Source organism: Ostrea edulis, chromosome 2, assembly GCF_947568905.1.
Source record: "Ostrea edulis chromosome 2, xbOstEdul1.1, whole genome shotgun sequence".
Classification (NCBI taxonomy): Eukaryota; Metazoa; Mollusca; class Bivalvia; order Ostreida; family Ostreidae; genus Ostrea; species Ostrea edulis.
In genome coordinates, this window is record NC_079165.1 from 78,863,751 (window position 1) to 78,887,110 (window position 23,360).

At 34.4% G+C, this 23,360-nt stretch overlaps 2 protein-coding genes across 21 annotated transcripts in view; one reads left to right on the forward strand and one right to left on the reverse strand.

Moving 5' to 3' along the window:
- LOC125680720 (uncharacterized) overlaps positions 1 to 23,360 on the forward strand; it is a 91,147-nt gene that overhangs the window by 20,078 nt on the left and 47,709 nt on the right. For all 20 annotated transcript variants that reach the window (XR_008800126.1, XR_008800127.1, XR_008800128.1 and 17 more), the window contains exons 4-6: positions 16,105 to 16,330; positions 19,838 to 19,861; positions 19,967 to 19,990. Coding sequence is in view for 15 of the 20 variants with exons in the window: in XM_056154837.1 (XP_056010812.1) it covers positions 16,105 to 16,330; positions 19,838 to 19,861; positions 19,967 to 19,990 (274 nt within the window). In the remaining 5 variants the exon portion in view is untranslated. The remainder of the gene's footprint in view (positions 1 to 16,104; positions 16,331 to 19,837; positions 19,862 to 19,966; positions 19,991 to 23,360) is intronic.
- On the reverse strand, positions 17,086 to 19,692 carry LOC125680730 (uncharacterized). The gene is made up of 3 exons (XM_056154873.1): positions 18,542 to 19,692; positions 18,210 to 18,373; positions 17,086 to 18,005 (listed from the first exon to the last, which is right to left on the reverse strand). Exons 1-3 carry the CDS (start codon positions 19,057 to 19,059, stop codon positions 17,380 to 17,382), a joined length of 1,308 nt encoding a protein of 435 aa, XP_056010848.1. The 5' UTR covers positions 19,060 to 19,692; the 3' UTR covers positions 17,086 to 17,379.

The window sequence follows — 23,360 nt, forward strand, 5'->3', positions numbered from 1 at the left end:
ACATTTGCTTTTTGTTTGTGTATGATTGTTGCGTGAATCAATGTGAAATTTGCGATCACTTCACGAGAAATATACAGGGGATGCTTACTCCTCCTAGGCACATGATCCCACCTCTGGTGTGTCCAGGGGTCTGTGTTTGCCCAACAATATATTTTGTATTGCTTGTAGGAGTTATGCGATTAATCACTGTTCGTTATCTTCACCTTGCATTCAGTACTTTTACTAAAATGCGCTATGCTTGCTTAGGCTGAATATATTCAAAACTGTAGAATATGAAGTTTCCCGATTCTGGTATGTTTTATTATTTATCCATTGATAAAATGTATATATCTTATTTTTTTCTTACATCTGTACCAGATTACATGTATGAATACTTTACAATCAAAGGGAAAACATCCGAAATATTCCGAATGAATTGTTTGTATTTAGTTCACAATGCGCTCACCGTTCACATTGCACTGGCCTTTGGCCTACTTTCTGCGTTCGATTACCGTTTACCAACGGTTCACCAACGTGATTTAATCGTGCTCACGAAACTATTGTGAAGCAATGCTGCGTTTAAGTAAAGGTGAACCAAATAGAACTTTTGGGATGGTTCATGCAGGGATGTGCCAAAATGACGTTCCAGATCGATTTGGCGTGTCTTCAATAACAATTACGAGACTTATGAGTCATCTAAGAACGACTGAATGACGCGGTGGTCTAGAGGTAGAGCATTCTACCCGAATGCGGAAGGTCGGGGTTCGAATCCCGGCGTGACAGACCCAAGACGTTAAAACAGGTAGTGACAGTTACATCGACAAACGTTCGGCATCAGGCGTGAATGTCACGGGTCCCTGGATATTGCTTTAAAAACGGATGGCCCGTGTAACAGTAGGTGTGGCACGCTAAATAGCTCTCACTGCTCAATGGCCGTAAGCGCCAAACATAGGTCTAAATTTGAGGTCCTTTACCGGTATTGGTTACGTCTCCACGTGAACGAGAAATTCTCGAGAGGGACGTTAAACAGGATACAACCAATCTAAGAACGACCTGCACCACAAACTATAGACCACATAACGCCCAGTAGTTGTGTGCTTAAGAAAGCATTCGTTTTAAGAAAAGTAAAATAGCTAATATCACATGATACGAGTGCAAGTCAATAAATAACCAGCCTAACTTATTTCCGGTTGAGATATACCTCTTATTTTTCGATGAAATTGCCCTCTAGTGTGATGCACTTAAGAGGGTGTCCATTATGATATCAGGCAGAGGTCGGCACATGCTATCTCTCAGATTTTCATGAAACTTTGTGCACAGGTTCCTACTGACCCCAATATGAAATTTGCCAAATAAAAAGTTTCTATCATGTTTAGTTTGGGTTCGACATGGAAAAACAACTTTGAGATAATTTTCGGTGCAAAAAGGTCACGAAATATTGGAAAAAAGTGCTATGTTCGAACAGCTCTAAAATGTCATATAACTAAAAAATAGAGAAAAGCAATATTTTATATGTTAGATATACACTATATGCAATAACTAAGAGGGTTTTTGTGTGTATATTAATCCAATGAATGAATTTATTAATTGTTTAAATTGCACATATTTCACACCAATATATTTTACAAAATAATGATCAAAATATAAGATCTCACAAAACCCAATACAATGTCTCAAAAGAAATAGATTATGTATAACCAGAAACTTGAAGAGGTGTATTTCAAGTTACAAAAATAAATTCAGTGGGAAAAGCAAGGTTTGATGGTGAAAAGTTGAACTGAAATCTCAAAATTTTCAATAAGTGCAAAAAGGTCAACTACTTAAATGAAGATTGTTGAACTACATAAATAGAAATAAATATGAAGTAGATATAACAAATCAATGATTAAATGATTAAAATTCATGAAAAATTACTAGAACATGAACATTCAGAAATAAATTTCATGTCTTTGTATACATTCTATATAATAAAGGCAAAAAAAATGCCTATGTAATTCATTGTATAAAATTTTACAATGTTGATTTTTAGAGGTCATTTCTGACACAGGATTTGAGATAATAGTCAATTAATTAACACACATATATGAAGTTAAAATTATCAGTAAATCAAATTTTAATAAATTGCCTATCATGAAGAATCTAAATTCATTCACTCACATTACAAACTTGACATTGGCAGATCCCGAGGGGGGGGGGGGTAGAAAACACCCTCTCCTTTTTTCTGGGACATCTAGATAGTTATTTAGCATTAACCAGAAATTTTTTGACTCTCTTGTAAAGCAATTTCCCTTTGCATTCATGAAATAACATGCCATATTCCATTTTCTGCCTACATCAGATTGGCAGACTTGCTTTAATGCATGTTTACTCTGATGTTGAAATATATATTGACCACTTCCAGATACACAAAATGTTTGTTGAATTTTACCCAGTGACAGAAAATGTTCATAAAGTATCTTCAACTGATGCATAAAAGTTTACATGTAACTAGCAATCAATAATAAACATATTTACTTTATCAATTCATCGGATATGACCTAATGCAGATTTTAGATCATTTTTCTAGACCCCCCCCCCCTTTCAAATCACTGGATCTGTCTCTGTTTAACAAATGACAATAAACAAATCATGTCTTAATGCCTGGTACTTAGTAGCATGGTTTGCAAAGTAAGAGCTAGTGCATATTTCTGACATTTGTTACAAACAAACTTTTCCCCTAGAAATTATGAAAATTGGCACTGAATTTATATTGATACATGTATATTAACAATTGATACATTTCACAGTATGGAATCTTATTTTGCCACCCCACCACTCTCTTCTAATTTATGTCTAATGCCATTGCAGTGTTTCTTTTGAATATTGGTTCACAAACAGGAATAAAATTTGTCACTTCAAAAATTGAAATATGCTGCAACCATAGAGTTGAAGTAGTGGTCATCATTTGATTATCTTTGTCAGCTGCAAAGTGTTTCTGTGAAATAACTGTCAACATATCTAGATTGAAGTGGAGCTATGAGTTCTGCAATTCCCCTTATAACTTCACAAGTCTTTTGTCTGTAGTAATTCTGTGTTCTCTCCAAAGCCTCTTCCTATCTTGGACTCAGCTGAGATCTAAATAACAACAGTTGTGTAAATTAATGGAAATAAAATGATGAACATGTTTAAATAGCACTGTAAGCAATGCACTAAGAAAGTCAAGATCATATGTTTGATATAGTCACAAGGTCATGATATAAAATAAATTCTGGTCATTAGGCATTTCATGTGAAACAAACTAACCCAATACCTTATCCCTCAAGATATAACAGATCTGGTAATAATGAATGTTTTTCAAAAGTAGATCAACATGGTCAAAGTCAGAAGTTCAAAAGTAAAGCTCTTTTCATTAGTAATCTATAATATGTGAAATCTATATCAAAGCCCAATCCAAAGTGGCTGAGAAACTATATACCAATTTAAAGTTTTTGAAAATCATGCTATTTTAAAGACTAAGGTCAGGTACTAAATTAAAAGTCTGGTAATAAAGAATATACACATTTTGTATATCTTTATGTAAAATATCAATATAATAAAATCTGGGTTAAACTTCAAAACCAAGGTCACAATATCAAACAGCATGGTATCAAATGAAAGTTCTTGCCATAAGATATCTAAATACTAAACATAAAAGGCTAGACTATCTTATATATAGTTCAGGAGAATTGCCTACTGTAGGTTATATTTTGTTAAAAGTAGGCCAAACACAAAAGTAAAAAAAAAAATTGATATCAAAAGAAATGTCTTATTATAAGGAATAAAAATATGAAATATGAGAGCCTTATTACTAACATGAGCAAGTTCCAGACAGACCCCCCCCCCCCCCCCCCCCCCCGACTTTAGTCATGGGTGCATAGAAATGAAAAATGAATCAACACAAATTAGGAACATTTGCAGTTTGAAAGGATTTAGTGTGGCCCTGCTAACCTTGAAAAGAATTTGTTTTAATTTCCTGTATATTCCCACATCATACTTTGATCTCCTCCATACCCTAATTCTTAAGCCTCTGAATTGAACAAATTAAAATTTACACTACCTGAAGATCCTTGCATATGAATATGACTAATCATTGACATACTCTTCTTGAGAAGAGGATTGTTAAAGATGTTTCCTTATATTATCCCTTATAAAACTTTGACCCCCTATTATAGCCTCATCCTACACCCAGGTCATGAATTGAACTAACTCCAATCTACACAACCTGGGAATGCTTGCATATTTTCATTACATTAAATGACCCCATCCTATTTTTGCCTTTTCTTGATTATCTCCCTTCAAAGGGGGCATGACCTTTCATTTAAACGAAAATGAATCTCATTCAATTGGGCCAGTGGTTCTGGAGAAGATGAAAATGGGAAAAATTATTACCACAATGATGACAACAGAATCCAGACAAATATTTATGAGAAAATCTCTCTTGAGCCTTCAGCTCAGGTGAGCTAAAAAAAAACAAAAAACTATATATTCATTGATTCAAAAATTAAACCACATTCTGATTTCAAAACATCACCTCTGACTTATATATATATATATATATATATATATATATATATATATATATATACACGAGCTAGTATTTGAAATTATCTAAACAAGAATTGTCTGAAGAGAGTTTAAAACTTGTCGAGTGGGTTAAAATCTTTGATAACAGTCATGAATTAAAAATGCATGTATGTGTTGTGTGTGGCATGGTGACACCACATAAAACTTCAATATGAAGGGTCAAGGTCGTAAGGTACAAATGTTACTATCATATGACATGAAGGAACACACATTTCTGAAATATCCAACCCCCATCTCTAACCATTCTTATGTTATTGTCAAAGTTTAAGTTTTTATATTCTACATGTATGTCTGTCAAGTGAGTTAAAACAAAAGGATTGTGACATCATAACATTGGATGCCTTTGGTCAGGATTTGTCTCAAGAAATATACATGTCAAATGTGGAATTAAGCTCTTATCTGTAATAGTTCTAAACTTACATAATTTATGAATTATGACAATATGGCAAGGTCAGATGTACCATGTTCTGAATTTAAAATCTTTTGATTGAAATAAATAAATATACTCACTGATACAGTCTGATAATTAATTGGCTTGCAGTAGGGGTGATATGACTATAATTATTTTCCAAATATGTAATGAAATGGGCGTTGTATTCATTATCAAGCTTTGGTAATTGGTATATACATGTATGTCACACTAATACACTTTAGTACCTGTGTGCATGCAAATAAATCATCAGATTTTGTGTCATATTAAACCATCTGAATTTTATAATCCATTCAGCTTAAATTTAGAGAAATTAATGATATACATCAACCTGTAACACACACCCCACCCCCACACACATAATGGTTCTTATAGTTGCATAATTACATGAATAAATATATATCATTATTTTTTTTATATTTATTATTTGGTTTTTGTCACATACATACATGTACATATACTACCCTCTCACACTGATTCATTCATCCTTTAATAGTTATTAAATCTAGGAATCCAAAAAACAAACACATGTGAAAAGTAGCTAGTAAAAAAAATCAGTCAAAAATAATCTGATATAATTTTAATATACATTATTTTTATGCATGCATGCTGATATATACATATAGCTTGCAGAACAATAAACACTTTTCACCACTTTCATCTTGTTTTTGTGTGATTCTATTGTTTCTTAATTCAATGATTTGTGGATAAACATTGTGTTGTAGTACAGATGTTAAAAATCCCTACATTAACCCCCCCCCCCCCCCCGATTGATTTAATGGGTTTTTTACTGTGGGTATTTATCATTTTAATCATTATTATTTTAAAAAGAATCATTTCATCAAATGAATTGTTTGCATTGACACATCATGAGAACTTGCATCAAAATTGTCTAGCAATCAAAGACAGTTTTTGAAGAAAAATAACAGAGAAAATTCGACATTTATACTTACCACTTCCAACGGGAACAAATATTTCCCTTGAAACATTGAAGTTTACTGCTCTGTCTGCTTTACACTTTCCTTTGTGTAGTAGATAACAACATTTGGTGGTGGTTGCGTCCAGTGAATTCCCAAAAGAATCGCAATGACCTCGGCATATTAGTAAGCATCTTCACCGTGCACGATCGAATTCAAAGTACCCCGATCTGTACAGCAGGGCCTGAGGGGGTCAATCTCGGTTGAATATTACACGCAGTTCCAACTTTAAAATATCTTGAATATCCACTTATGTCTTTTGAACAATTATTATGGGTTGACAAGTCCCTAAAATAAGGACCACTCCTAGAAAAACTTCACGTTTCTATCACTTGTCAGCCATATCTGTTTACCCACGAAACTTTGATAAGGTCCGGGCTGAATATTTATTTTTCACCATCAAATTAAAAAAAAAATTAATTCCACGTTTACACTTGATAAAAAAAATCGAGATAAGTGTAAAATGTTCTAAATAAATACTGTTTTCTTCCAAAATTACAATTTATGCAAGTTTCGGATCATTTTAAATTTTTTACGCCAAGGGAGGTAACTCAAATTACTGGCTTTTTGGCTACTTCTGTCAGTAAATGCTCAACAACAGCATTGTTTCCCAGCAATTTTATTGTTTCATCTTAATTATTAAGGAATTTCCTTCAAATATTGTGTATACTTTCTGGACAAATTTTATTGTATTGGGTATTATTTAACTTTACAAAATGATCATTTTCTATAGATTATATAGTGTCCTCGAATTTATGAAATAGGCCAAGTTTTGGCATCTAACAATGTTTTTTGTGAAATTCACTTTACATACGATAAAATTGGCGTATGACCTTAACTTTTATTGGGTATGAATAAAATTTTGGGGAATTGCATGTGCCAGCCGTATTATAGCTACTGCCTGATATCTGCGTGGACGGCCTCTTAAAAAAAAATCAGAATCTTTTCCTCCATTGACCCATTCCACAACTGCCGTCACGACTTCTTCGTCAGACCGGAAATGGCGTCCATGGATATCCTTTTTCAAGTTTGGGAATAGGAAGAAGGCGCTAGGAACTAGGTCAGGCGAATAGACAGGATGTGGTATTAATTTATACCCGTTTCGCTCTGCAGCATCCATTGCATCAAATCCCGGATGGCGGATCTCAGCTGGTCTAGCAAGTTTGAATAGTGCACTCCAGTTATTGTACTTTTCTTGGGTAAAAGACCAACAAAAGAGCGCCTTTTCTGTCCTAAAATAGTGTGGTCATCACCTTGCCAGCAGATGGTTGCGCCTTGGATTTCTTTAGCAAATGCATAATGACTCACAACTTTTCAATAAACGAACAATTAAAATGTTTGGCCTTATAAACCAATCAAAATACACTGTAACCTTCGCAATGGGTTATGCTAATTAGCCATGTGCTTGGTACGTTCACCGGTTGTGGTCTAACACGATTAGCACGTGCCTTTACAGTCAGGTAAACAAGCATTAACAAAATGGCAGGCATTTGGGGGTATATTTTTATCATTCTTTCCTGTTTGCTTCCCATATATCATTCATTGTAAAAATATGGACGATCGTAATAACAATAATGTATTTAATAATACACGTTTCATCTTTAAAACTAGAACAGAGAAAACACGAAAATATTCAAAGTGAACTGAAATCAAACAATTTGGATCACAGTTCATCATTCGACAACAGTAACGACAAGCTGCTTATTCCTGGCAGTAAAAGAAAGTTAAAGTCGCACACCATAGAAACACAGATAAGCTATTGCTGAAAAAGAAAAAGCGGCCATCTCTAAACAAAATACGAAATCCCTCCGAACACATTATCAACATGAATGAAAAATGCTCAAAAAATAAAAGATGCCTAGATCAAAGTAGCTTTGATCCTTAAAAAAACAAGAGGAGAACAGCGACTTTCAAAGAAATTGATCATGCAGTTCTACAATGGTTCGAGTCAGCCAGAAACTAGAATATCCCAGTATCCGGACACCTTCTTATCACCAAAACACAATAGTTTGCTTCTCAGCTTGGCGAAGAGTTCAAGTGTACCAGTGGGTGGCTTGAACGTTTTAAAGAACGTCATAACATTACGTTTAAGCGTGTATGTGGCGAATCCAAAGCAATGCAAAATTGATGCATGAGTGGTCTTCCACTCTAAAAATGATCGTAGCCGAACACAGTCCAAATTACATTTTCAACGCGGATGAAACTGGCTTGTTTTTTGTGCCTTCTACCTGATAAAACGCTGGAGTTTAAAGGGGTAAAATGCCATGGTGGCAAAAACAGCAAGGAACGTTTAATTGTAATGGTTTGTGCCAATATGGCGGGATCTTAAAATATACCTTTACTCGTTATTGGAAAGTAAAAAAGCCACGATGTTTTAAAAACATTAAAATCCTGTCCACCGCCTTTGAAGCAAACAAAAAAGCTTGGATAACACCAATCTTTTTGCAGCGTGGATTAGAAAATTCGAGAGGCGATCTCAACACCAAAAGCGAAAAGTAGCCATGATTGTTGATTGTCCAGTGCATCTCAAAGTCACTGGTCTAAAAGCGATTCGCCTCTTCTTTTTGGCCCCAAACATTACAAGCAAGACGCAGCTTATGGACCAAGGTGTTATATTATATCACTGTACATATACTTTTGCTGAAACTAATTGGAATAAAATTTTTGAGTCCCCCATCAAAGTTGAGGACCTCAAATCACTTATTCTAAAATGTCCTTAATACAGAGAACCTCGGTCTTTTAATTGGCGACAGAACTTCATCTCTATTATGAATTCTGTCGAAGATTATGCCAGACGATGGGCTAAATAGGAAAAAGAAGAACTTGATATATTGTCAGAATGGGTTAAAAGCATAAGAGGGATATTAAAATCCCGCATTAGACACATGAAAACAAAAGTACGTACCATCTATCATTCTGTGTTTAGTAAACCAGAAGTGATAAAAGAATTAGATAGGAGGTTACATGAGGAATATGTTTTGGTTCCAGCTGACAAAGCTAGTAACAACATTGTCTTTGTAAGGCTCATTATTACAACTGTGTTTTAAACGAACTTGGCATTAATTCCACTTTTGGTAATCATACTTATACTCTAACTACCCTTTCAAAAGATGAAATTCTTCAAAACCATGCTTCAGTTTTAGACACATTTAATATCCCAGTCAATGGGTCGAATGAATATGAGTTACCGTACCTATACTGGATTCCTAAATTACATAAAAACCCTTACAAACAAAGATACATTGCTGGATCCAGTAAGTGCTCTACCAAGCCGCTATCTTTGCTCCTCACGAAAATGTTAACAGCTGTGAAGGAGAAACTTCAAACTTACTGTGCGACTACATATGCCAGAAGTGGTGTTAATCAAATGTGGATTCTAAAAAAAATCTAAAGAACTTTTAGTAAACTTGAAATCACAGAATTTTTCCCAAATCAATAGCATTAAAACCTATGACTTTTCAACACTATACACGACCATTCCTCACGATAAATTAAAGACTAGACTTTTTGACATCATAGACAGTTGCTTCTTCAACAAAAACGGAAAACGGAAAGATTCATATCTAGTGATCAGTCACTCAAAAACTTACTTTGTTAAACACCACTCTGATTCCATGCACAAGTACTCTGAAGTTGAAATAAAGAATATGCTGAAGTTCCTCATTGAAAATATCTTCGTGGTCTTTGGTGATCAGGTATTCCAACAGTCTGTTGGAATTCCCATGGGTACGAATTGTGCTCCTTTGTTAGCTGACCTGTTTATATATTCATATGAAGCAGAATTTATTCAAAAACTTCTACGTGAGAAGAAAAAATCTCTCGCTGTGACCTTCAATTCGACTTTTAGATATATCGATGACGTTTTGTCTATTAACAATGATAGCTTTCATTCATATGTCGATTTGATATATCCATGTGAGCTCGAAATAAAGGACACCACAGAGTCGTCCACTTCTTCTTCATACTTAGATATTTTATTGAAAGTAGACATTAACGGCAATCTGACAGCTCAACTGTATGACAATCGGGATGATTTCAGCTTCTCCATCGTCAACTTCCCACATTTATGTAGCAATATTCCATTATCACCTGCATATGGTGTTTATATATCTCAACTGATTGTTCTGGGTATAGTCAGTTTTTAAATCGAGGTAAGCTACTGACAAACAAGTTGATGGTACAGGGATTTCAACAGTCTCGATTGCAGTCAGCATTTCGCAAATTTTATGGTCGTTATAACGATCTAGTTCGTCAATACAACCTCGCATTGGGTCAAATGCTGTCCGACGTGTTTCATACCGATTGTTAAGCCGTTCTTGGCACACTGATTTTGACTGCAGATAACTCTGTTTACCTGATCAGGATATGGGGCTCACGGTGGGTGTGACCGGTCAACAGGGGATGCTTACTCCTCCTTGGCACCTGATCCCATCTCTGGTGTGTCCAGGGGTCCGTGTTTGCCCAACTATCTATTTTGTATTGCTTGTAGGAGTTATGAGATTGATCACTGTTCGTTATCTTCACCTTGCATCAATGATGTATGTTTGAACTAAATTTTGAATTACAAGGAAAATTCAAACACATTTATTGAAGTTATAAAATTGATATTCTATCATGTACACATTTTTTACTAATATATCTAAGAAAGAATAATCAACATTGAAATTTCCTTTACATCTATGCAATATTGTCTTTCAAAAGGCATGTACATGTAATACACGAGTACATGTATTTGTTTTCCGTTCTATTCACAATTTAGTTTAAAGTGAATTGATGTTTTTCACCTAAGTCCCAAATTTTGCAGTAGTTCTTTAATCTTCGGAACTTGATCAAACATTTTTAAATTTGTGGAGTTGTGGGGGTCCAGGGGATATGTCATCATCACTGTAAATGGAGTACCTGTTCAAAATATAGATAAATATATTTAAATATAGCAAAAAAGATGAATATCTGATACACTCAGAATTGTTTTTACAAATATTTATCAACAGAAAATATAGTACCTCTCTTGCTGTTATACTTGTTGACTCGAAACCCACATCAACCTACACTGGTCCTATCTAACCTCCCTTGGTCCTCATGCTGATGCCTAGAAAAAGATCATCATAATTGATATTTGCACATTTAGGTCTATGTTATACCATTGAGTAATTAGACTGCGTCAGACAATGTGAATTTTAAAATTGTGTCTCAACACATATTCAGTGAAAATTTAAATACTGATGTTTCAAAATTATAAATTGCAATATGAGATGACATGTATATATGTTTTCACAAACTGCCAAAGACTTATCATATCTGTTTTATTTACAAAATGTGGGTCAAAAGAAGGGTATACGTGTAGTATACATATCTTACTTATACATACAGTGCATACATTTGCCTATGAGAGGACATATGCAGACTTGTGATTAATTTACATTATTTTTAAAAAGATTTTGCCAACCTACATGTTTGTGTGAAAAACGAAACCTCAGGTTTGATATATCTCTTAGGTCACTGAAATTTCAAAGTAATAGTATATGTATATATATTATAGTCTAGGGAATTATAATTCAACACATGCCCCCCCCCCCCTCCACTTTCTATCCGGTTCCCTCATACCCCTAGATATTTGGTCTATACAGATATTTGTTTTTCATCACTTTTATACATGTAGTTGAAGGTATGTTATTTTCGTAACGGTTATTTTCATAACGATATTTTCTTAATAAAAGAGTTGTGAGAGCCCATGTTTACAAATGTGGTATACATTTACACGACATCCGTTCGTTTACAATCACATGCACAGATGGGAGTTATATTTTAAGCACACATGGAATACATATATACATACAAAATAATACATCTACTGTATGTCGTGTGTTTAAACTTACAGATGTTATTATAAATCGCGGTGTGAAATAGCAGAGGAAATGTGAGTTGAACTTTTGAATACAAATTTATGGCATTTTTTTCACTCACCGAACGAAACTATGATTTCGTTGTCCAAGTTGAATGCATCCACCAACATCCTCTTCTTGCAAGAAACTTTGTTTAGCCTCTCAATGACTGTATAAATAGTATTTAATCTCGCAGCATGCTGCACTCGGACATTACGATGTATCAACCAACAACTTTGTTGGTAAGCGGTAAATCTTACCAACTTTGTTTACGTAGCGCATCTCTGTACATGGATTGGTGGTTGGTTTAACATTTCGATTAGCAAAAAGTTTCACACAGATGAAACATTTGATCTACAATTATTTCAGATATTGATGTATACTTATGTGGTATGTGCATATTTTCTCTAGGCGAGTCAGTCACAGCAACAAAACACTTTCGGAACCCTTTTTGTTTTTCGACTATTCTATGACGGAGTAAGGAATTCCGGAAAATGAATTCACGTGAAAATACACAATTTTTACTGATCACGTGGTTGCTATCCGTCGCTACCTTAAGGCAGGTTATGAAAATTTTACTGGGATAAAATCCTCGAAACAATGTGATGTCATGATTGAAATAAGTATATCACTAAGTATATATTAAATTCCGATTTTATTTTTTATTAAAGTTTTATTTATGCATAAAATAAACCATACAACTACTAAGATCCAACGAAATTCGAAATGCTATACTGCTGTTGTGTAATATCTGTCTGATCGATATAAAAGTAAACTGATGACGTCATGACTATACATCGAGTGACGTTGACACATGTAAGGAATTTTTTTATGTGTGCCATGCAAATATCGACAAAATGCAGAGTGTTTGAAATATATGACATGGGATATATGGAATATATATGTGAAACGCTGAGAATTTATTGATATCAAGAAGGTATGTTGATATCATTCATTGACAACTTTGTTAAACGGAGAAAACATTCCATTTAGCATGTCGATCCGATTTTCCTCTGTCACACACTGAAATAAAACTGCATAAGTAGCACATTAGCCCGCATACTTTTAGAGACTTTTTATACACCGTGTGAAAGGTCATAAACTAATATACACGGCAAGTACTGATAGAATCGTCTGTTAAGAAAACTTTTAAAGAAAACTACATAGCATCATGCAAAATGTAAAACATGAACTAGATGGTTTCGTGTTTAAATATTCAATAATTATTTCTTATTGAAATTGGTGGGAATCTATCAGTAATTCTGATATACTGTGGGTATTTTACCGTCATTATCGCCAGCTAGACCAATATTTGAATCTTGTGTTACTTTTACATTTTCTATTAAGGTACCTCCATGATCTATTTATAACAGTCATGCTATGACGTCATACGAAAGCGCATGTTTGTCATGTTGTTATGATACAGAATGTTCTCATGTAAACAACCAAAATAGTTTTTAAGAGTTAGTAGCTCCCTCTCTCTATGTAAGTCAGATTTTGAAAATTATGCAGTTTACGTGCATAAATGAAGCATGACCTGCCTTAACATACCCGCAAATCCCATACAAACAAAGACACATTGCTGGATCCAGTAAGTGCTCTACCAAACCCCTATATTTGTTCCTCACGAAAATATTAACAGCTGTGAAGGAGAAACTTCAAACTTACTGTGCGACTACATATGCCAGAAGTGGTGTTAATCAAATGTGGATTCTAAAAAATTCTAAAGAACTTTTAATAAACTTGAAATCGCAGAATTTTTCCCAAATCAATAACATTAAAACCTACGACTTTTCAACACTATACACGACCATTCCTCACAATAAATCAAAGACTATACTTTTTGACATCATAGACAGTTGCTTCTTCAACAAAAGCGGAAAACGGAAATATTCATATCTAGTGATCAGTCATTCAAAAACTTACTTTGTTAAACACCACTCTGATTCCACGCACAAGTACTCTGAAGTTGAAATAAAAGATATGCTAAAGTTCCTCATTGAAAATATGTTCGTGGTCTTCCAACATTATGTTGGAATTCCCATGGGCACGAATTGTGCTCCTTTGTTAGCTGACCTGTTTATATATTCATATGAAGCAGAATTTATTCAAAAATTTCTACGCGAGAAGAAGAAATCTCTCGCTGTGGCCTTCAATTCGACATTTAGATATATCGATGACGTTTTGTATATTAACAATAATAGCTTTCATTCATATGTCGATTTAATATATCCCTGTTATCTCGAAATTAAGGACACCACAGAATTGTCCACTTCTTCTTCATACTTAGATATTTTATTGAAAGTAGACATTAACGGCAAACTGACAACTCAACTGTATGACAAACGGGATGATTTCAGCTTCTCCATCGTCAACTTCCCACATTTATGTAGCAATATTCCATTATCACCTGCATATGGTGTTTATATATCTCAACTGATTCGATATGCAAGAGCTTGTTCTGCGTATAGTCAGTTTTTAAATCGAGGTAAGCTACTGACAAACAAGTTGATGGTACAGGGGTTTCAACAGTCTCGATTGAAGTCGGCATTTCGCAAGTTCTAAGGTCGTTATAACGATCTAGTTCGTCAATACAACCTCGCATTGGGTCAAATGCTGTCCGACATGTTTCATACCGATTGTTAAGCCGTTCTTCGCACACTGATTTTGACTGCGGATAACTCCGTTTACCTGATCAGGATATGGGGCTCACGGCGGGTGTGACCGGTCAACAGGGGATGCTTACTCCCCCTAGGCACCTGATCCCACCTGTGGTGTGTCCAGGGGTCCGTGTTTGCCCAACTATCTATTTTGTATTGCTTATAGGAGTTATGAGATTGATCACTGTTCGTTTATCTTCACCTTGCATGTAGCTGCGCCTATTCGGAAGGAATGGGATTTATATAGTTTAGTATAAATTCCTAGTATAGGGATTTAGACAACACTGAAGAGAATTGATAACGTGTCAATATTTTGCAAGAATAATGACGAAACGGGTCTGGGACATTAGGACGAGCTTGTATATATTTTGTTTCAGTGTATTTATCACTAAGTAGTTTCTTTACAATTTTTTTAAATTTGTACTGACTATAATTTCAGAATTGATATCCAATTTTGACATATTCTAAAACTTTTTCTACTTTTGAGTACCATGGCAGTTGGTTGTTGAAATGCAAATATTTACTACGCAAATAAACATTCTTAAGTAGCTTTAATTCATTTAGATTTTCAAGATTGCACCAATAACAAATGATTGATTTCAAAATATCATGATGCAGAGGGAGCCTCCCCGATTCTGATAGTACAGCAAACTTTGTACTTTTCTTATGCACAGGAGGAATGCATTTAGAATAGTTTTGATACTCGACATTAGATAATCCGTAAAACACGGTCCCAATCATACAACTAAATATCCCTCAGATCTTAGACTCAGTTTGAGTACGCACGGTGACGTGTATCGGTCACCCAGCCAATTGCTGATCACACTCGCTGTTGCTTAACGTTCGTGATTGAGAGAAAGACTCAACCACATCACTAGAAAAGCCTGCTCACTAGAGAGGCAGCATAAGTCCCCTCTTATACTGTTTGCTACACTTCATCCTGCTCAGGGAAGCTTCGTCCCGAAGCTTATCGTGAGTTCTCTCTGAATGTTTGACACTTCTTCAACAACGGCATCCGCCGTTACCGACTACAAACACCCGTCGTACCGGTACGAAACCACGTCTGTACATGGATACAAAGTCCCAGAGCTCCGAGGAGATTCTACCTGAAGAAGTCCCACCAAACACCAGAGTCACTACGCTGCAACCAATTTGTAACGTGTAGCGGTCAACCAACCAAGTGCTGAACACGCTCGCCATTGCTTAACTTTCGTGATTAAGAGAGAGACTCTCCCACATCACTAGAAAATCTAACTCACTAGAGAGGCAGTATAAGTTCCTTCTTATACTGTCCGCTACACTTTTATTATTAAGGAGAACCCGTAACCTTTGTTTCGCTTAACCTCTGCTCACGTTTCGTTGCAATGACGTTTTAGTTGTTCGCGTTCCTTTCCATTCGTGTTCAGGGGTCCAATGTCCTTCATTTTACTTTAATCGTTCATTCGCCAACACATCATTTGTTCCGTGTTCGCTCTGTGTTCGTTTATAGTCTTTCGTCTATCGTTTACCAGGACTGTATGAATGTGATAAAGGCATTATCATCACTTAATCCATATTTGTATTCTTTTCCACAGACGATACGATGGTGCGCTAAGGCTTTACATGCTTTTGTCTTTACGGGACTTCCTCAGACCCCTATCCACTCCGACGCTTCCCTATCAGGATGTCAGTACATGCGTTCTAGTACCATTACCTACAACCTGACTAACAGCGACACCTACACCCAGTTTTTGTGCGAGTCTGGGAATTTTGGTCTCTGTGAAACAGGAACAGCCAAACAGTATATCAATATAACAATAGGTAAATTGTCCCTTTTGAATTAGTTTGCTGCTAGAACATAGTTGTAGTAAACTATCATCATATCTGGTAAATATACCATGATCATAATAAGAATTATTTAGGCTTTGTGATATTCATTTTCAACATGCCTCAATGAGACAAAAGATGCCTTAATTGTACTACGATGTAAAACCTTTACTTGCTTTGTGATTTGATAAGTGTGTTCTGTCAAACAATTCATCATTTACTTTGTCACAAAAATGTGAATTTAAGACAAGACAGATGATGACCTTTAGCATTATAGAGGCGGACCAAAACATCCTCCACATGATAAAGAGGAATTACTATTCACTGCAACTGCATATAAAAGGGGGAGATAACAAACAGTGATCAATCTCATAGCTCCTATAAGCAATACAAAATAGAGAGTTGGGCAAACACTGAACACCCCCTATATCAGGTGGGATCATATGAAACATAATGCCGTTCAACATTTGCTTGTAGTATATACATGTATAGTCTCTTGATGTCCATATTTGACCATGTACTAAAAAAGTAATACATAATCTATTAAATCCTTGCATATAAATCAAAGCACATGTTTTGACACAACGGATCCATGCCTTTCTTTTTCTTTATCCTTTTCTTTTCAGTACTATATTGGACTATTCACCATTTACACAACAATACGATACTATTAGTTACACAGTTAGTTAGTGACCTGATACGGAAAAATACATGGTGTGAAAAGAAAATCCGTATCGGGTTTTCTTTTCACACCATGTATTTTTCCGTATCAGGTCACTAACTAACTGTGTAACGAATTTATCACGTCGAAGACCTCTAACTGTATATGTGGGGGTCTATATCATACAACTTAGTCAAATGTCTTTCCTTTTGTTTAAGAATAATTGAAAACAACTGTTCTGAATTATTTTTTAATATTTTGATAAGGAAATTCAACAATGTCAACAAGTGTAAAAGTATTTGAAAAAATTAACAATTACATGGTAAACAAGAGAATGGCTTGTGTAGGAACACTGATCACATTGTTACTGTGGTAACCAAGTTTAAATCTTAAAATTTATTGTAAAGGTACAGTTGTTGAAAATGGTTGGATTTGTTTGGCTTGTTTGCATGGTGGTTGTGTTGGACATGTCTGTGCTTCCAAAATCGTCAAGGAGAGCACCGATATCGACACCAACTAAATGACCCGCTGCACTTGTGGTAGCTACTGGTAACTGTTTCAGGGATGAACACAACTGTATGGCTGGGCGACTTACATCACATGGAGGTAGAGTCAGCTGATTTTTTAGTGTTGGCACTAATGATTCACTCAAGGTTTTGCCCATTTGAATTTTTTCCTCATCATCAACACGTTGATATACACTAAGGGATTGCACAGATTTGTGGCCTGTTACTGCCATAATTTGAGCAGGGCCAAACACCCCCTTTGACAGAACCGTAGCCCCAGTAGCTCGTATCGAGTGATTGGTGTAAACTTGACTTAATTCGCAAGATTTGCTCATTTCTGACATGAATGCTTCGAGTACTTTCTGTCCCACAGGTACCTTTGCGTACCAAACATCATCATTTTCTGAGAAAGTTGACAGAGGGCGCTGCCAGAGCCGATCAAGATCAGGATTCAATTTACTGATGTAGAGTTCGTAGCTTGATACTGGACAATACGCAGAGTCTGAAGAAACAGAATTTTAATTTAATACGGAGAAACAAATCTGACACTTGATTAATCTTATTCTATTCACAAAACAATATCTAATCTCATGTATGAAACTTCCATTTCTTGATCATTTTTAAATATTTTAATATGTAAAAGAATATTATTGTATTATTTAGCGATATTACACTTTTAATGAATATATGAGGGTATCAAAATTACCTGTTATCTCGGGCATAATAGGAGTTATGTTTTCTTTGTCATTCTCTCTATGATTTTTCGTCATCTCGTCCATGCATTTAGTCACAAACTTCTGGCCCGACTTTGGATCCCACTTTACAACAAATGTCTGCTTTGTCATGGTATGCATATTTTCACAGCCTCTTCTGCAAAATGACATAAAACTTTCATCTTAAAACTCTTTTTTTTAGTCGTTTCTTGTCTGAAAATCAGAAATACACATGTGATGTCTGTATTGAACAGCTGTTGAAAATCTGTGTCTGTGTACATGTGAAAATCTACCGGGTTTTTAAATAGTAAATGTATACACCTACCTGAAGAAATACAGCCGAATATCAAACTGAACTTTATTCAGGAGACCACACGGTGTCGTTGGACTAAGATGAATGGATGTGTACAGCTTTTCCCGATCTGGCTCCGAAATGACAGCATGGTGGGTTACAGTGCCAAGACCCTCTCGTTTCAGTTCCGCCATCACAGCTTTGAAGTTTTGGTTGGCATCTGCAAACTCCGGGTCCTTAATGATGTCAAACGGCTTGTTAAAGGGTGGAGATCGTAAATATCTGTTTAGAGAATGTCTGATGTTCTCGAAAGACGATGTTTTATACTTCTCCCCATCCGGTTTCCGTGCGTCACAGTAAAAATGACCCAGAACTTCCGACAAGTCGACTGTATCATAGGCCTCAAATTCTTCATTTTGGCCCTGTTCCTTCAGATAGTCCCTAAGGATCTTAGCCGCTTTTGCATTACACCGAAGTGTATTCTCTGAATTCACTTTTAGCCTTTTCTCGTCTATTTGTGTAGCAGTCGTCTGCCCAAATCGCTTCGCCATTTTGACATGGCTGCAAGTCGAACCCGACGATAAATAAAATTACTCGCCCAATACGGATTTTACTCGCATGATACGGTTTTTTTCACGGCGTCATGTGACCAAGATCTGACCAATTAGATTTCAACAATTTTGTCTGAGGCGTGATAAATGTAATTACCCGATACAATTCTTCTATTTTTTCCCTTACTATATAACATATGTGATATCATTTATATGATGTAATACTTGTCGTGAACTGGTCAATCATAATATCTTTTGTAGATTTGATTGAAGCTTGCTCATAGTAATTTATATTACAATATACGGAAATAAACTTCATATGACAAATCCTAACATGAAAATTTGTCACGAGCACGTAGTTCTGATCGAAATTGTCACTATTCCCCTGATGGATAATTGACGAGCTAATGCTCCGTCCACATCTTACTGTTTATCCCTTACGAGTTAAAATTGTCCAGAAATCTACAATATATCTTTTAATCTTAGATACAATCATAAATGATATTTTGTCCTAATTGATTCCATAATGATAATTGTCTTTAATCAATCACCTAATTCCAAGCCAAAAGTGCATTTATTAGATGCCATAGTAATATACCCATGATAAACATAATTGCAACATGAAAAGCATATATACTTATAGTATGGAGAACATATGAATAACATACTGGCATACAACATCAAGACTATGTGCAGAATCAACATTCATGAGATTGATCACTGCTTGTTATCTTCACCTTTTCCCCTTGACTTAATTTTGTATCTGTACTTATTTCAGAACACAATGTTAGTACTCCAAAAGGTAAGTTTTTATCACATTGTGAGTATTACTTTACTGAACTATTAATATTTGTTGTCTTTACCTATTTTCACTCTAGACTTAATTTTGTATTTGTACTAATTTCAGAAGAAATTGTTAGTACTCCAAAAGGTAAGTTTTTATCACATTGTGAGTATTACTTTACTGAACTATTAATATTTGTTGTCTTTACCTATTTTCACTCTAGACTTAATTTTGTATTTGTACTAATTTCAGAAGAAATTGTTAGTACTTCAAAAGGTAAGTTTTTATCTCATTGTGAGTATTACTTTACTGAACTATTAATATTTGTTGTCTTTACCTATTTTCACCCTAGATTTAATTTTGTATTTGTACTAAGTTCAAAAGAAATTGTTAGTACTTCAAAAGGTTAGTTTTGATCATATCGTGGATGATTTCACTAAACTATGAGATTAATATTTGCTATATTTACGTTTTGCATTAATCTAAAAGTATCTCTTTTATTATTATATTGACAACTGAATAATCAACTGAAACGAGTGAGAGGGATTTCACATTCTGGTTGAAAAGTTGACAGCTGATTTTCAAACATGCTTCTATAATCTGAATACGTGAAGATATACCAGAAGAAAACCGATATACTCCTTCAGGAATATAATTCAAACTTCAAACACATCAGAGATCATTCCGAAACGATATTCATAACATAAGTGACTTTTGTGTGTGCTTCTATATCAATATTCATATATAATTCTAATTTTTAGGCCACAACGATGACAATGCAGCATCCTCGGGAGTGTTTTGGGGGCTGTCATTATGGTCATTATGGACTTTGTTTGTAGGCGTTATACATGTACCTGTAATATGATTACTTAGTAATTCAATACTGGAATATCTGCAATCACCTTATATCTGCACTGATAAATGTGTTGCTTTGCATATCTCGCAAATGTAAAAAGATGTTCTGTTATATTAGTAACTTTAACTATTACATTTATAGCTTTAAATATTATATATGTAACTTTAACTATTATATTTGTAGCTTTAACTATTATACTTGTAGCTTTAAAAGCATCGTCTCCAGTTGTTGATGTGTTTACACGAAACATTATTCTAAATGAAATAAAAGGAGAAATGTTTGTTGTACAATCTTATTGTGTAATTTCCACCACGACTGAAAAAAAATCAACCATGTTCTCATTGAGCATGAAAATCAATATATTCATTAACTGTTGTCCATACTGTAAAGAAAACAGTTTCTCCTTTATTTCACATAGATTGTAGAAACATAAAATGTATTGTCAAACTGATAACATTGATGAAAATGAACAGTCTTTTGGCGAATGCTGTTAAATGTTCCAAAATGTCATATTGAAACGTTATGAAAATTGTACATAATAAAGGTGGTAAATTTTTCTTACTGAATGTTGTTGGTTCTTCAGTGCTTTATATATATATATATATATATATATATATATATATATATATATATAAATCCTTCTGAGGTAGCAGTAAAAATAGCAAATATCTATATAAAAGGCTTTGCAAGAGCTATTTTTGAAATCGTTAATCATATTATTACTCAAACTGTTTAAGGTTTGTGGTTTTAATTCTATATTTAGTATTAGGTCGATGTATATACATTGTAATATGTTTTTCAATTCATACTTTCTGTTTTATTCCAAGTGAAGTTATAAATCAGTTTCTACAACTCTTTGATATGATTTTCGCCTGGTAGTTCTAATACTTTGGCGATGCATGTATAATAAATCAGGAAGTCATCAAGTGTTTACTGTTTCACATTTTCCAAAAAGTTAAAATTTCTATTTTTCTTCCATAACTCAAACAATGTTTTGATGTTGTTATATGTTTTCATTCAGTTTTCATTATTACAGTCTGTCATTTATAATTTTAAGTATGCTGCATAACATTTCACTTCTTCTTTTTATTCATTTATGTTTTCGACAGTGCAATATTAATTTGTCTAAGTACCCAACAGAATAGATTATGTTTTATTCAGATTCAATACTTGATCTAGCATGTTTACAAAATAAATCTATTGTAAATGATGTCTTTGTTAATGATGTATTATTTTCAAGTGCTAGTATCTTCAATGTTAGACTTATTTATACATTCCTTTCTGACGGAATTTCATCAACAGATAAGTACAAAATTGTTGATATTGAACAATCTTGCTGAATTTCTCTATTCATCTGAAATGCTTTCGAGATTCGCCTGTTAGTTTAAATTAGAAAGAATGGATATTTCTATAAAGTTTTCATCTACTTTAAAAAAAACCCATAAGCAACAGTTTTCAAGTGAATTAAAACAAAGATTCCGTTCCATTATGTATATTTCTTTCAGCAAACAATAAAAAGTGGAGATAAATATTTCCTTTCTAAAGGCATTTGATTTTGGTATTCCCTCTCATTCCGGATATTTGTTTGCTTTTAAGTTCACAACGGCTTCTATACAGTCTTCAAGCGTTGGAAATTCATGGTATGCAATCTTGTAGCTTACTTTTAAGGGATTTTTTTTACAACCATTTGAATATGATTCAATATTTTTGTCTGGTATGGAATTTCTTGTATAATTTTTAAAGAATGTAATATTTCACGTCAAATAGCGTAATCAGTATAGAGCATGTATGTTTGTTCAGTTCCCGTGTGATCAAGTGATAACATTACATATTTGAAAGGAAAATATAGAAACCTGATGAAAAATCAAACATACCTATGGAACTTCGATGATTTTATAATATACTAATTATTAGCTATATAATAAATCTCCGTATTGAAACTCCTCGATTATTGTGGTTGTACCATGTCCCCTATGGGTGTTTTTTAAATTTGATAAACACTGTCGCTGAATATGACGTAACAATGCACTGTTTCCATCATTTGCGTTATTGTTCCCGCATTCAATGAATAAGCGGATCAAATGTCTATTAAAGTTAGGAGGATACTTTGATAAAGCTCTATCCTCGCACGTTAAGTGCCAACTACGGGATATTTCTTGTTCCTGTTATGGGTATAGATTCTATAGATGCCAAAAGGTTTTGCTTCACCCTCAAAAACGGTCACCTCGTAAGACATTATGTTTTATGCATTTACATGTAACAATGCACCGGTGTATAATTTTTGCTGGCTTTGTGAAGTAATAATTCACTAGTACATATGTGACGGTAGTTTATCTCTTGACGTAATAAATTATTGCATGACGTTATCAGTATATAGTTATTACGGTTAAGCGGTTGACTTGTAAGCAATTCATAAGAAAAGATACCCACCGCCACCCTACAACAATCCTGTTGTATATTTTTACACGTTTTCATTTGGCTTTAGTTATAGCATATTTGTTGCCACCTTATTTTAGGAGATCCTAAACAAAGTCTATGTACAATTTAATAAGAAAGCATGATCTCTCATTTTTTTAATTTAGAGATCTTCTTGTCAGCTACAATCATTCCTTGTTTGTTGTGATGGAAAATAAATAACTGCGGGAAACATATTTTAACGTT

Bases quoted from the DNA above. Each gene is read 5' to 3' on its own strand.
- LOC125680730 (XM_056154873.1), bottom strand. From the start codon at position 19,059: ATGGCGAAGCGATTTGGGCAGACGACTGCTACACAAATAGACGAGAAA. The intron at 18,374-18,541 runs GTAGGTGTATAC...GTCATTTTGCAG, and splicing joins ATTCGGCTGTATTTCTTCAG to AAGAGGCTGTGAAAATATGC. The intron at 18,006-18,209 runs GTAATTTTGATA...CTGTTTCTTCAG, and splicing joins TATTATGCCCGAGATAACAG to ACTCTGCGTATTGTCCAGTA.